This window comes from Heterodontus francisci, chromosome 26 (genome assembly GCF_036365525.1).
Source record: "Heterodontus francisci isolate sHetFra1 chromosome 26, sHetFra1.hap1, whole genome shotgun sequence".
Lineage (NCBI taxonomy): Eukaryota > Metazoa > Chordata > Chondrichthyes > Heterodontiformes > Heterodontidae > Heterodontus > Heterodontus francisci.
The window spans coordinates 60,577,967-60,591,915 of NC_090396.1; the positions used below are offsets into that span (position 1 = coordinate 60,577,967).

Sequence of the window (13,949 nt, forward strand, 5' to 3'; positions counted from 1 at the left end):
GTGGGGTCAACCACAAGCCAGGGTTTGTAGCCGGGAGTCGGAGTGGCCTGGTGTTACTTTTTCTGAGGAAGGCAGATCAAGCGACTGGGGAACTTGGGGCCAGAGGTCTCAGGGGCTAGGGGAGGGAGATTGAGTGTGGCTATGAGTGTGGTAGATTGATGGTTGGGCTGAGGGGCAGGGAGATTGGAGTCAGGATCTGGGGAAGGGTGATTAGGGATCAAGAGAGGAAGCTAACGGGTCCACAATCAGTGGTAGTTTTCTCACCTCTGCGTCAGAAGGTTGAGTTTGGGTCCCACTCCAGATATTCCCAGCAAGCAGAGACAGAAATACCGACTCTGAATACTGAGCTGACATCCAGTTGAGCTACTTGTGTCCTATGGATGCAGATTTACACCCCCTCCTCCCCCAAACACACCTCACCGTTCAGAAAGTGTAGATTATGCTCTTTAACCTTGTTTGCAGCCCACCTTTGAGAAGTTATTCTGAAGGTGCTCTGAGAAAAGCACATCAGCTATTCTTACCCAATGAGTAGCTCAAGAATCTCCTTCATGAGACTTGATTCAAGACTTGTCTTCGGGCAGAACACAATGAACGGATCGACTCTGTATAAAACCTTTGCACATGTAGCTTATGTTTACACATTTTCTCTTTTTATTGTTTGCAGTCTCCTAAATGGGGATGCTAGCATTAGGAAGGAACAAGAACCACACAATACTTGAACACATATCAAGAGCCCGCAAGCACCAGCACAGGGGAAAATCATATAAGAGAGTTGGGATAGAACACATGGTGTTGCACTGAGTGCCAATGAAGAGGAACAAGTGGAGGTGTCAGCAACAAAAGCAGTAACAGGAGGAAGAAAAGGTTAGGGCTAATGGGCAGTTGCGACAGGAGCCATGGATTTTTACCTTATCAACAGAAGCTATTAATGCAGTTCTTTCAGAATCTAAAGAACTTTCTGCATGGAAGATAAGGAAAGCATGCAGGACTGCTACTCTGGTATTTCTAAAGACATACAGGAAGATTTCAGGAACCTGTAGAGCACCATGGAGTGAATGGTTACTTCAGTCCATCTGTGGGAGGTCTCCAAGGAAAGAGGCCACAAATTCTGATATAGTTTAGTTTACCAACGCTGTTGAGATGTGGACTTTAATTTATATGAGGCTCTCATTTCTGGTATTCAGAGTCTAGATGGTTGTCTTGAAAGGGCCATGATGGGATCCAAAAGTTTGTCACCAAATAGATCTTTGGTCATCTATAAGGGGCATGGCAGGAGGAGAGACAGTTGAGAACTTGACCTCTCAGCGTAATGGCCCATCCCCCACTCAAAATCCAGCAGAAATAGGGCATTCACCATAGGAGAAACAGGAATGGCAGTGAATATAATGGTTTTCAGCCAAGCATGTTGGTATGGAACTTATGCATTACAGAAAGGCCCATAGGACTGCTTTCACCTCAAGGTTATGTCTATCACTTCTTGAATCACATGTGCCTGGCTTACGCATTCGCTGTCAATTCTCCTGTATCTTATTTTGCTTTTTCCTTTATAACCAGGAATGCAGAGCTTGTCTTCAAACCCTCCAGGCTGTACAGTTCCCCTTTTTGAATGGTAAAGTTGGACAGCACACATCAGACACAGATAATCTTTCTTAGAGCTGTGGAGTAGGATTCCACATGATTTATCCAGCCTGCAGTAGAAATGCTTTTTTTAATTTGTTGATGGGATGTGGGCATCGCGAACATGGCCAGTATTTATTGCCCATCCCTAATTGCCTTTGAGAAGGTGGCGGTGAGCTGCCTTCCTGAACCACTGCAGTCCACGTGGTGTAGATACACCCAAAGTGCTATTAAGGAGGGAGTTCCAGAATTTTGACCCAGCGACAGTGAAAGAACAGAAGTAATGGTCGGACACGAGCCAACAGAAGATAGGCACAGCAACACTGCAACAACAGCAAGGAAAGCACCAGAGATCTGCATAAACTCAAGCCAACACACAAAGTCCATGGCAAAACAGACCTGAGACAAGTACCAGTAAGCCTCAGTCAGAAGACAAGCAAGCATTCCACATTGTGAACCTGACACATCACGTTGATGAAGTCCAATAACTGGAAGCTTTCACCACTATCAACATCACGTGCCCAAAGAAAGCTGGCAAACATACACTCAAGGTCAAGATTGACACCGGAGCTAGTGCAAATATCCTACCAGTCTGAATCCTCAAAGATATGTACCGGAGTCATTGGAGATCGATGATACAACTGCCAACTGCCAAACTGCATACAACGGGTCACCCATCCCTTGCAGTGGCACATTAACAATGCAATGCAGATACAACAAGTCAGCATGGAAACCACAAACGTTCTACTTAGTCGACACAAGTGGACCAGCAGTGGCAGGACTACCAGCGTGTAAGGATGTCAGCATCATTCTATTCACAAGAGCATTGCCAAGGGGAAATCTCCAAGAACCGGAACCCGCTCGCAGACTTCGACCAACATCAAATGGTGCAGTCTGGAAACCCAGCAACAGCATAACTATGCCTTCACTTCTGCTATCTAGAGAACCACCAGCACCATAACAAGCCAGAACGGACAGGTGTTTCCATGAGACCAAGTACTCTTCCCCCAACACTCCTAAACCTTGAGCCCCTATCCTTCAGACACAGAGGATGAGGAGAGACGAAGGGCATGCAATGTCCTGAAGAGGCAGAGGAGGAATGAGTTGAAGCATTGTCTATTGGCTCTTCAAGATGAGGTGCTGGAACTTTCCAAGAGTGACAAGGCCCCAAAAGCAGTCATCTTGAGAAAAGCAACAGAGTCCGTTAGCAAGCTGAAGGCAGAGCAACAGAAACTGATTACAGAGAGGGAGAAACTTCAGAATGAACAGCAACAGATGAGACACGAACTACCTGAGCAAGAGTTGTCAAACCACTGAGATGACTTATGGGGACTTTTGAGCCTCTGTTCTTGTAAAGTTCATAATCTCTATACGTGTGTAAATAATTTTGATGTTATCTGAGTTTATGTACTTTTACTTTTAGCATACAAGATGTATCTTTGGAACGAAGGGGGACGTTGTGTGGTTGCCTTTAAGAGTAATGTACCTTTAAGATCTTAGTATGTTAATGAGCCAAGTACCAGTATGTAATCATGTGACTACAGGCTAATCTCACTCTGCTACTTTAACCCCAAGAGGCAAGCTCTGCAATAGTTAGCTCTGTGCTGTATATATTAGTTAGCTGTTTAATAAATCTGTTTTGAGATCTTCAACAACCTGAACTCCACACACCTCTTTTATGTTGCATCAGACAACATAAAAAAAGCTTCTTGTTATAATAGCTTTCCTACTAAGCACCTTAATAGCTATATGTGTGCCATCAAAAAAGTCTTTCACCTTTGAAGAATCAGCCACCTGGCCAGGGAGGAAATGCTTTAGATGTTTCCCCTGGCAAATATTATTTGGGCCCAATTTCAACTTGGCGCAAGTTGGTGGGTTTTGAATGGGTTAAAATTGGAATCATAATTTCCTATGACAGATGTAGCAAATTTGAAATAAGCCAGTGACATAAACATTTATTGCAGTGGTGATTTTGAGTTCAACAGGCAAGGCTGTCTGTGTGCTGAGTGCACTCCAGTACATGACCCAACTTGGAGGCAGGTTTCTCGGTAAAGTGCCCAAGGAGCTGTGCCTGGATCGAAACGCATAATTCCATGGCCACGGGAGTTCCTTTTCCTTCAAATTCATGACAGGCATTGGCAAACCCAGAGCAATATCTGTACTGAGTTTGGCAATTTGTGGCAGTGAGGATGCTGCTGTTGGAGGTATAATAAAGTAACGTAGAACAGAAAAAAGTAGAAAGAAGCAGAAAACAAACAGCATTATTATGTCCAGTTCTGAAGGGAATAGCATGGAGGCTTCCCAGTAGCAATTTTATAGGGGCAAACAGTCAATAAGGAACTGTACTGAAAAGGCAATCAGGAATTAATTGTGGAATCAATTAGCACTAATTAAAATAATTTTGTGGGGTCAAAAGAGGCCAATGTATGCCTGTAGTGGGGCTGCCAAAACTGACAACATTTCTGCTCTCGTGGAATCAGTTCAGTGTCAAGTGCACTGAGGCCTACCTTTCCAATTTTGTGGGCCACGTGCACTCCCTGATTTTCAAAAGAAGATGGCTTCTTGTGAATACTGTGAAAGATGTCAGGAATTCCTACATGTATTAGTGGTTGAACTTAATTCAAAGAATGAAGAAATCTTTATCTAAGTTGCCTATATTATTCAAACTCTGATGACTTGATATATAATGTTATGATCCCCATGAAGACCACCAACAAACGAAAGGAATCAAACCCACTGAATGATCCCAATTTAGGAATCAAACACCAAGTTGACAAGATTTCACTTTTATAAATTTTACTTTAACACTCAAACCAAAACCAACATAAATTAATTATGAACTAACGGTTAAATACTGGTTGATATATGCATCTCAAAGGTTACAGTTTAATTAACAGATCATCAAAGATAGTCCTTATGGTCCATTGAACAGTCTTATAGAAAAATGCTGTTGAACAGTTCCAAAGTACACGATCAGGATCTTCCTCAGGTCATTTTTCAAGTTCTGTCCTCCAGGATGCAGAGGTAGAAGTAATGGGGACCCGTCAATAGCAAGTGATGCAATCTTCCCTTTAACGGTTCAGTCATGTCGCTTATCGAACAACCTCGGCCTTCATACTACCGTCCTGATGGCGTGGGACCCTAGCGAACTAATGGTCAGCCCTCAGTCCAGGCTTCTTCACCTGTAGCCAAACTGTTGCCTAGTAGTCTGCTTCAACTCCAAGCAGAAACTCCCAACTCTGAAAGCCTTCTTTTAAAAACACACCCAGTTCTTTTAGCTCGCCTAACACTCTGTAGAGTTTGTGGAGAGAGAAGCAGAGTTAATATTTCAGGTCTGTGACCTTTCACAGACCTGAAACATTAACTCTGCTTCTCTCTTCACAGATGCTGCTTCACCTGCTGAGTATTTCCAGCACTTTCAGTTTTTATTTCAGATTTCCAGCATCTGCATTATTTTGCTTTTACTCTGTGGAGTTTGTTTGACAAACTGAAACTAAAAACTTCCAGCCACATGTCCTTGGTTAAAAAAAAACTGTTTGTTTTCAATCACAGGACAGTTTGTTTGTCTAAACTGGGTTTGACTTCCAACCTGGAAAACCCAGCCCCAAATCAGGGGTCGTTTCAAAAACACAAACACAAGCTCTACAGTATCACCATGAATTAAAACTGATTGGGGAGGTCTCTATAATTTGCTTGGCAAATGCTCAAACTTTGAATATTGAATAAGTCGAGTAATCTGTATGTTTACTAAATTTTTTGAAATGTATAATGTTTTTTCCAGCTGGTGGATTATCGTGTAGAATTCAGCAAATGGTGGGTGAATGAATTTAAATCTGTCAAGTTCCCATCCCAAGGTACAGTCTTTGACTACTACATTGATTCTGAAACAAAGAGATTTATGCCTTGGACAGAAAAGGTACCCACATTTGAGTTGGATTCAGATTTACCACTCCAGGTACTTAATTGAACAATATATATATTTATCAGTAATTCTTTAATGCTTTCCTTGGTGTTCCCGCTACAACTTTGTGATGTAGTAATGAGTCATACAGATCATAAAGATGCGGGTTTTAATTCCTCATCTGAGTTATCTGATCTTCACCAAGACAGTGGTGGTATACTACAGATAGACTTAGTGGAGCCTAAATTCATTAATGTCTGAAACAGAACAGAAAGGCCTGGGGACCATCCTAAATTTGTCCTCATGCTTCACTGAAATAAATCCAATGAGCTGCAGGCACCAATTGGGCATCCTAATGCAGCTCACCAGTCCAGCCCCTTTGCTTGTCTAGGGAGGGAGGTGGAGTGAGTGCTAGCTAGCAATGGTCCGCAGTATTGATGAGAAAGCAAGTAGATCACTCCTGCTCCGTCTGGCTCCACGTTAAGATACGTTAAAGCAAACTTACCTTCTGGTTTCTTCAGCGATCTCCAGCAATCTCATTAGGCCACTGCAGATTTCCCTTCCTAACAGCACTGTGGGTCTACCTACCACAAATGGACTGCAGCGGTTCAAGAAGGCAGCTCACCACCACCTTCTCAAGGGCAATTAGGGATGGGCAATAAATGCTGGCATAGCCAGTGACACCCACATCCCATGAATGAATTTTAAAAAAGAGCCTGAGAAGCTAGTCAGAGTTATAGGAATGAAGCCTGTACTCATTTCAGGTGAACACCAGGGCCACATAAAAAGAAGACCCTGGTGAATTTAGTGGCAAGCCATCGCTCTGCTAAATTTGTCATGTTGAATTTGTGCTCCAATATCTTTGATCCAAAAAAAGAAAATTCTGTTAGATTTTTTGCTTTCACTTTCTTGGTAACTATTGCATATGTGTGGGTGTCACAGAAGAATTAGATCAGACATAAAGTAAAATACAACGGATTCTGGGACTCTGAAAACAAAAGGAAAAAGCTGGTAATGCTCAGCAGATCAGGGTGCATTTGTGAAGAATCAAAAAGTCACCATTTCAGGTTTTAGACACCTAAACACTATGAAACATATTTAAATGAACAACATTTAAAAAGAAACACTTAGAAGGGAAAGGGGAACAAAAAAAAACATAGGAAAAGAAATAGAATGACCTGTGATGCGCTTTGGTGGACAATAGGAAATCGGTCAAAGAGCATAAGGTTTAATGGCAGGAGAGAAAAGGAGGCATAAAAATGGAAATATATGGGACAGACCATGTGAATAGCTAAAGGGAGAGAGGTAAAAAGGGTAGCATGAAATCCAGCAAGATGGAGCAGGCTCTAGTTAGCAAGAGTCTGGTGTAAGGAAAAAAAGCAAGTCAACACCAAGGATGCAGACTACCTCGCCAGCTGAGAAACGGATCAGGCTTTTCAATGATTGCCCGACTCCCCTGCCTCCAGCAGGTAATGTTTATTATCCAGGCTGACAAGAAGAGTTACTAGAGGGCAGCCATTGCCTAAAGAACTAAACAGCATGAACTTCTGCTCTCAGGAAATGAGATGCTAGAGTGGAAAATTTTGGGAAGGGACTAAACAGCACAACCACTTGCATTTACCTAGTACCTTTAACACAAAAAAGTCTCAAAGGACTAATAAAGAGAACAGAAGCTGAGCCACGGAAGGATGCTAATAGCTTGGTTGAGAAAATGGGTATTGAGAAGTTTTCTAAAAAAAAAAGTCAGATAAATTAAAAGGTGGATGATTCAGGGAAGGACTACTCCAAAGAGTAGGGTGAAAGTAATTAAAAGTTGTGCCTCCAATGATTGAGCAAGCGGGAAGGATCAATAGGAGATTAGCTTTGGACGTACTGAAGAGTTTGGAAGGTGTTGTATAGCTGGAGGATGTTGCAGAGATAGAGAGGTGCAATGCTGTGAATGAATTTGAAGATGAGAACAAGAATTTTAGATTGGATGTGTTGATGGATGGGGATCTAGTGTGGGTCAACTAAGATGAGGGTGGATGAATAGGCCTTAGCGCAGAACAGGGTGTGGGTGGCTGTGTTTTGGACAAGTTCAAGTTTGTAGAGGGTGGATGATGGATAGCCAGTGAGGATAGCACTGGATTAACTTATTCTGGATATGATAAAATCACGGAGAAAGGTTTTGGTGGCATGCGGCTGAGGTAGTGGCAGAAATGGTTAATGTTGCAGTGTTGGACATGAATATTAGATTGGAAAGGTGGATCGTTTTTCGGGTGGCACAGACACGATGGGCCAAATGGCCTCTTTGTGTGCCTTAAACCTTCTATGATTCTATGATTTCTATGAAATAGACTTGGTGATAAAGGGGATATGGATTGTAGGGAATATGGACAGTAGCGAGCAATTGAAAGTTACACTACTCTGTATGTTAATTAATCAAAGTTATCTTTAATGACTTAACATTGCATGCAGCATTAAAACAGTTTACACAAGCATAAAGATAGCATCAAGCAATAACAGCAGCAGCAACTTGCATTTATATAGTGGCTTTAATAAAGCAAAAGGTGCTTAACAAGAGCGTTATCAATAAAAACATTTTTGGCACTGAGTGACAGAAGCAGATATCAAACCAGATGAGCAAATGTTTGGACAAAGGGTTAGGTTTTAAGGAACATTTTAAAGGAGGAGAGGTAGGGGATGGAGAGGTTTACTCAGGAAATTTTAGAGCTTAGAATCAAAGCAACTGAAAGTGCCAATGGTGGAGTGATTAAAATAAGGGTGTGCAAGAGGCCAGAATTGAAGGATGCAGATATCAGAGAGGAGGCTATGAGATGGGGAGGGGTAAGGTGATGGGATCTGAAAACAGGGATGAGGATATTAAAATTGCATATTGAATAATGTATATTAAAATTAAAATTACTAAAGTTGTCAAGCCAGGAGCCAATGAATGTCAGAAAGCACAGGGGTGATGGGTAGTCCAGACTTGGTAGGAGTTAAGATATGCTCAGCAGAGTTTTAGATAAGCACATTTATGTAGGGTGGGAGATGGGAGGCCAGATAAGAGAGCATTGGAATGATCAAGTCTAAAAGTAACAAAGTCATACATCCGGAATTCGGCAGCGGATGAGCTAAGGCAGGGTTGGAGTCAGGCGCTGTTACAGAGGTAGAAGTAGGCATTCTTGGGGAACGACCAGATATGTGGTTGGAAGCTCAACTTAGGGTCAAACAATACCAAGGTTGCGAATGGTCTTGCCTAGCTTCAGCCAGTTGCCAGGTCTGGAAACGGTGGTCAGGAAACTGAATTTGTGGTGGGAACCAAAGACAATGGCTTCAGACCTCCCAATATTTAGTCAAAAGAAATTTCTATTCATCCAGTATTGAATGTTGAACAAGCAGTGTGACAAATCAGAGACAGTGGAAAGGTCAAGAGAGGTGGTGGTGAGATAGAGTGAGTGTCCTTAGCTTATGTGCAGAACCTGTTGTATTTTGGCATAATATCACTGGAGGGCAGCATGTAAAGGAGAAATAAAAGAGGGCCAAGGATAGATCCTTGGGGGACTCCAGAGGTAACGGTGCAGGAGTGCAAAGAGAAGCCGTTGCAGGTAATGATTCAATAGATGAGAATGGAACCAGACAAGGGCAGTTCCACCTAGCTGTGCAACGGAGGAGGATAGTGTGGTCAACTGTGTTGAAGGCTCCAGAGAGGTTGAGAAGAATAAGAAGGGATAGTTTACTATGGTCACAGTCACATAGAATATCATTTGCCACTTTGATTAGGGCCGTTTCAATACAATGGTGAGGGTAGAAACCTGATGGGAGGGATTCAAACATGGAATTGTGGAAAAGATAGGTACAGATTTCGGAGGTGAAAACACATTCAATATGTATAACCTTTAAACCAAGGAGTCAGCATCAAGGCAGCAGAGTGATCAGCTTTCAAGTGGCAGTTGATGATTCTTCTGTTGGGCATCCTCCTCTAGGTGGAGCTTCATTACAGCAGTGCGAAACATCAAAAGATTTATGCACAGAAGGAGGCCATTCAGTCCATTGTGTCCATGCAGGCCAAAAAAGAGCTATCCAGTCTAACCCCACCTTCTAGCTCTTGGTCTGTAGCCCTGTTGATCATGACACCTTAAGTGCATATCCAAGCTTTTTTAAATACGATGAGAGGTTTCTCCCTCAACGATCCTTTTAGGCAGACAGTTTTAGACCCCCGGTACCCTATGAATGAGAAAATTACTCCTCAAATCCCCTCTGATCTTTCTACTGTTACGACCGAGGCAGGAGGAGTGCACTGTTAATTCAGTTCCACTTCTCCACAGGTCACAACATATATTTAAATTTTCCCACTTACCGAAACAAGCAATCAGATACTCTATTTTCCCCCCAGAATAAAGCACACAAACCAGGTTTCTTTAATAAACAACAAAACTATCTGTTTATTATAAACCAAGTCCTAACCAATAATCAAGGAAACAGACAAATGAATTGAAATATTAAAGCCCCTTATTTATCCTAGTCCTCACGCACACAAACATACATACACAACTGGTTAACCGGGAAAAGGGATTTTTGTTTACAGCTGTTACAAAGAAATAGAGGAATAAAATAACCTCACTTAGGCATAAAAGAAGGTATGGAAGGAAGTCCTTTGTTTTGGCAAGGTGTTCCAAAGACGAATTGGTGGCTGTCAATGGAATCTTCCTAGAACAGTTATTTCCAGGCGATGTTGATGATCAGTCTGGATAGGCTTCCAAAAGATGCAGCACAGAAAGCTCCAGTCAGGCTTTACAGCAGGAAGCAGCATCAAGGATCTTCTTAGGTCTTATAACAGCAATATAGCAGTAAATGTTTCTTCAAATACAGGAGGAAGTAGTAAATCTTGATGCTGGATTTTTTTAAAGATGTAAGGATTCTTCAAAGTCAGAAAGATGTCAGCTGTCTTCTCCTGGAAGGCACACAGCAACTCCTTCTTGCTGTTTTTAGGCCAGACACCAACTGGCTTTTTTAACAGTTCAAATTGGAACTAACCTTTTCCAGAAACAAGTCCTGTGATAACCATAAATCTTGGTTTGTCATTCCTTTGCAAACATCCGTTCAGAGTCACAAGCACAACCCCTGCTACATTATTTGCAAACATATGCTTTCCAGTAAGACTTATTTACTAGCCAACCTTCTGTTGACCTTCCCTTTTGTTTTTTAAAACACAAAGATCAGCAATCTCCAGATGAATCAATGTCCAGAATTCAACTATAGGTTCTTTAAAACATATTTTACAAAAGAAACGGAAGCAATCTGGTAACACTACCAATTACCATCAATCCATGCCCTCTGGTATTGACCTCTCTGTTAACGGAAATAGGCCCATCCTATCCACTCTAATTAGGAGTCTCATAATTTTATACACCTCAATTGAATCTCCTCTCAGCCTCCTCTGTTCTAGAATGGTAACACCAATGGTCAATTTATGAGGAGAAATTGCACAAACTAAAGTTGTATTCCCTGCAATTTAGGAGTTTAGGGGATGATTTGATAGACGTTTACAAGTTATTAAGCAGAACAGATACGGTGGATAGAGAGAAATTATTTCTGCTGGTTGGGGAGTCTAGGACCGGGGCAATGACTTGACCTCTCAGGAGTGAAATTAGGAAACACGTCTACACAAAAGGATGGCAAAAGTTTGGTACTATCTTCCACAAATGGCACATGATGCTAGATCAATTGTTAATTTTAAATCTGAGATTGATAATTTTTTGTTTACCATAGGGTATTAAGGGATGTGGGGCAAAAGCAGATATATAAAGTCAGATCTCAGATCAGCCATGATTTCACTGAATGATGAAACAGGCTTGAGGGGCTAAATGGCCTGCTTCTGTTCCTTTCGAAAAGTATTGACAGTATTAAAACTGGTGAAATAAAAACAGGAAGTGCTGGAAATATCCAGCAGGTCAGGCAGCATCTGTGGAGAGAGAAGCAGAGTTAACGTTTCAGATCTGTGACCTGAACATCAGGGTGGAAAGGTAAGCTGTGGGGAGGACACAGAGAGGCTGCAAAGAGATATAGACAGGCTAAGTGAGTGGGCAACAAGATGGCAGATGGAGTATAATATAGGGAAGTGTGAAGTTATGCACTTTGGTCATAAGAATAGAAAAGCAGAATAATTTTTAAAAGGTGTGCAACTTGTAAGTGTCGCTGTTCAAAGAGACTTGGGTGTGCTTGTATAAGGAACACAGAAAGTTAACATGCAGGTACAGCAAGAAATTAGGAAGGCAAATGGCATGTTGGCCTTTATTGCAAGGAGATTGGAGTACAGGAACAAGGAAGTATTGCTACAATTGTACAGGGTTTTGGTGAGACTACATCTGGAATACTATGTGCAGTTTTGTTCTCCACATTTAAGAAAGGATATACTTGCATTGGAGGCAGTGCAGCGAAGGTTCACTAGATTGGTCCCTGGGATGTGGGAGTTGTCCTATGATGAGAGATTAAGTAAATTGGGCCTGTACTCTGGAGTTCAGAAGAATGAGAGGTGATGTCATTGAAACATATAGATTCTCAAGGGGTTGGATAGGGTAGACACTGATAGATTATTTCCGCTGGTCGGGGAATCTAAAACACGGATATGGGCCAATCATTTAGGACTGAGATGAGGAGAAATTACTTCACTCAAAAGGTTGTGAATCTTTGGAAGTCCCAACCACAGAGGGATGTGGATACTCCATCGTTGAATATATTTAAGGCTGGGATGGACAGAATTTTGGTCTCTCAGGGAATCAAGGGGTATGGCGAGCAGGCGGGAAAGTAGAGTTGAATCCTAAGATCAGCCATGGTCTTTTTGAATGGTGGAGCAGGCTCAATGGGCCATATGGTCTACTCCTGCTCCTATTTCTTGTGTTCTTGTGTATAATGCAGAAAAAATAAAACTGAGAAACACAGAACTTTGTTGATGAAGTTATGCTCAGGAAAGGAGTGGACCAACAAAGTAGTTTCACAAAGTAGGACCAAAGTTTCATTGAATAGACTTAAATGTTAACTGACATAGCCATTAGGCAGAGAAAAGGTTGCAACAAGGCGCAGATGGTGCACTATTGTATATATCTGCAGTATTCTAATGTGCATTGATATCCTTCTCAATGTATACAGCAGTCATAGTTCTATTCTTAAGTTTTGTTCCATTCTTAAGCTTTGTTTTTGTGAATGGATGCTCCACTACAAAATGGTAACTTAAAGTTATTAATTATAAAAAATCAGCAGCTTCAAAGTACAAACTGTATTTAAATGCTATTAGTAAATTTATTTCCTAATTGTAACTTCTTGTGACATAGGCTGCCTTCGTACATACAACAGAGACCATTCGACTACGTTATTTCATTGATCTTTTGCTAGATATTGGCCAGCCAATAATGTTAGCAGGAAATGCTGGAACTGGAAAATCGGTACTCATGAGCGAAAAGTTGAATAGTCTTAATATTGAGGATTATCTGATTCAGGCGGTCCCTTTTAACTTCTACACAAATTCTGCAATGCTACAAGGTATTGAAATTACCCAAAGTGAATAGGGATGATTTTTATCTGCATGTGGGAAATGGGTTGGAGGTGGACAGGGCAAGAGCAATGATTGTCTTTAGGAGAAGACAGGGGCTTCTTTCATTTACTGGAAACTCCTCATTTACATGGTTAAGGTGAGCTACCAGTGCGAAACCCACCCTCTATATACAGCCCTCTGATTTGGAGGTTGGAAATCAGATGCTGCTATAGGTTCTTAAGGGTGTAAGCAGTTTAAAGGGGAGGTGCTTTTTTGTCGCCAAAATACGTATGCAATACCTTGGACTGCAAGAAGATGTGTGTAGGTAAGAAGAGTTCCAGCAGGGCTCTGGGGTTTTCAGACGCAGCCATGAAGATTCAGGATAGAGAATCTCTTCCCTTAGGATAGTTGATAGTTATCACATGAAATTGTTGAGTGGGCATGGCAAGAGTTAGCATAACACATGAATGTACTGCAGAAAGAAACTTCATGATCTCTCCCAGAGTGCCAAGGTAAGACAGGTTTTCAGATTTTTCATATACAACCCTGAAGTACCCTACCTTTGCCTCAGCGCTATCATTCCTCCCCTTCCCTACTTTCCATGGCTTTCCATAAGTCAGCATGGGAGATCTCATTACACATCCTTCCTCTGCTTGAACACAAACCCTCAAAAGCTGCTACTGCTTTCACAACTATTTCTCCTTCATGGCTATATTTGCTTCTTCTCCCTGTCATCATACACACTATGGTAAAATAGCTAATACTTATTGAAAGCACTTGCCCAAGGTACATATTAACTTTCTTCCTGTCTCCTAATGGGAGAAGCTAGCATACAACAGCAGGGGGTTACTAGCATCCTCATTCATGCCTTTGTTACCTCTAGACTTGGCTGTCCCAATGTACTTCTGGCCGGTCTCCCTT

General features: G+C 41.8%; 1 protein-coding gene across 1 annotated transcript in view; it reads left to right on the plus strand.

The window, feature by feature from the left end:
* Positions 1 to 13,949, plus strand: part of LOC137384384 (dynein axonemal heavy chain 17-like) — a 1,056,876-nt gene that overhangs the window by 626,495 nt on the left and 416,432 nt on the right. The window contains exons 46-47 of the mRNA XM_068058353.1: positions 5,399 to 5,572; positions 12,829 to 13,036. Of these exons, the coding sequence (XP_067914454.1) occupies positions 5,399 to 5,572; positions 12,829 to 13,036 (382 nt within the window). The remainder of the gene's footprint in view (positions 1 to 5,398; positions 5,573 to 12,828; positions 13,037 to 13,949) is intronic.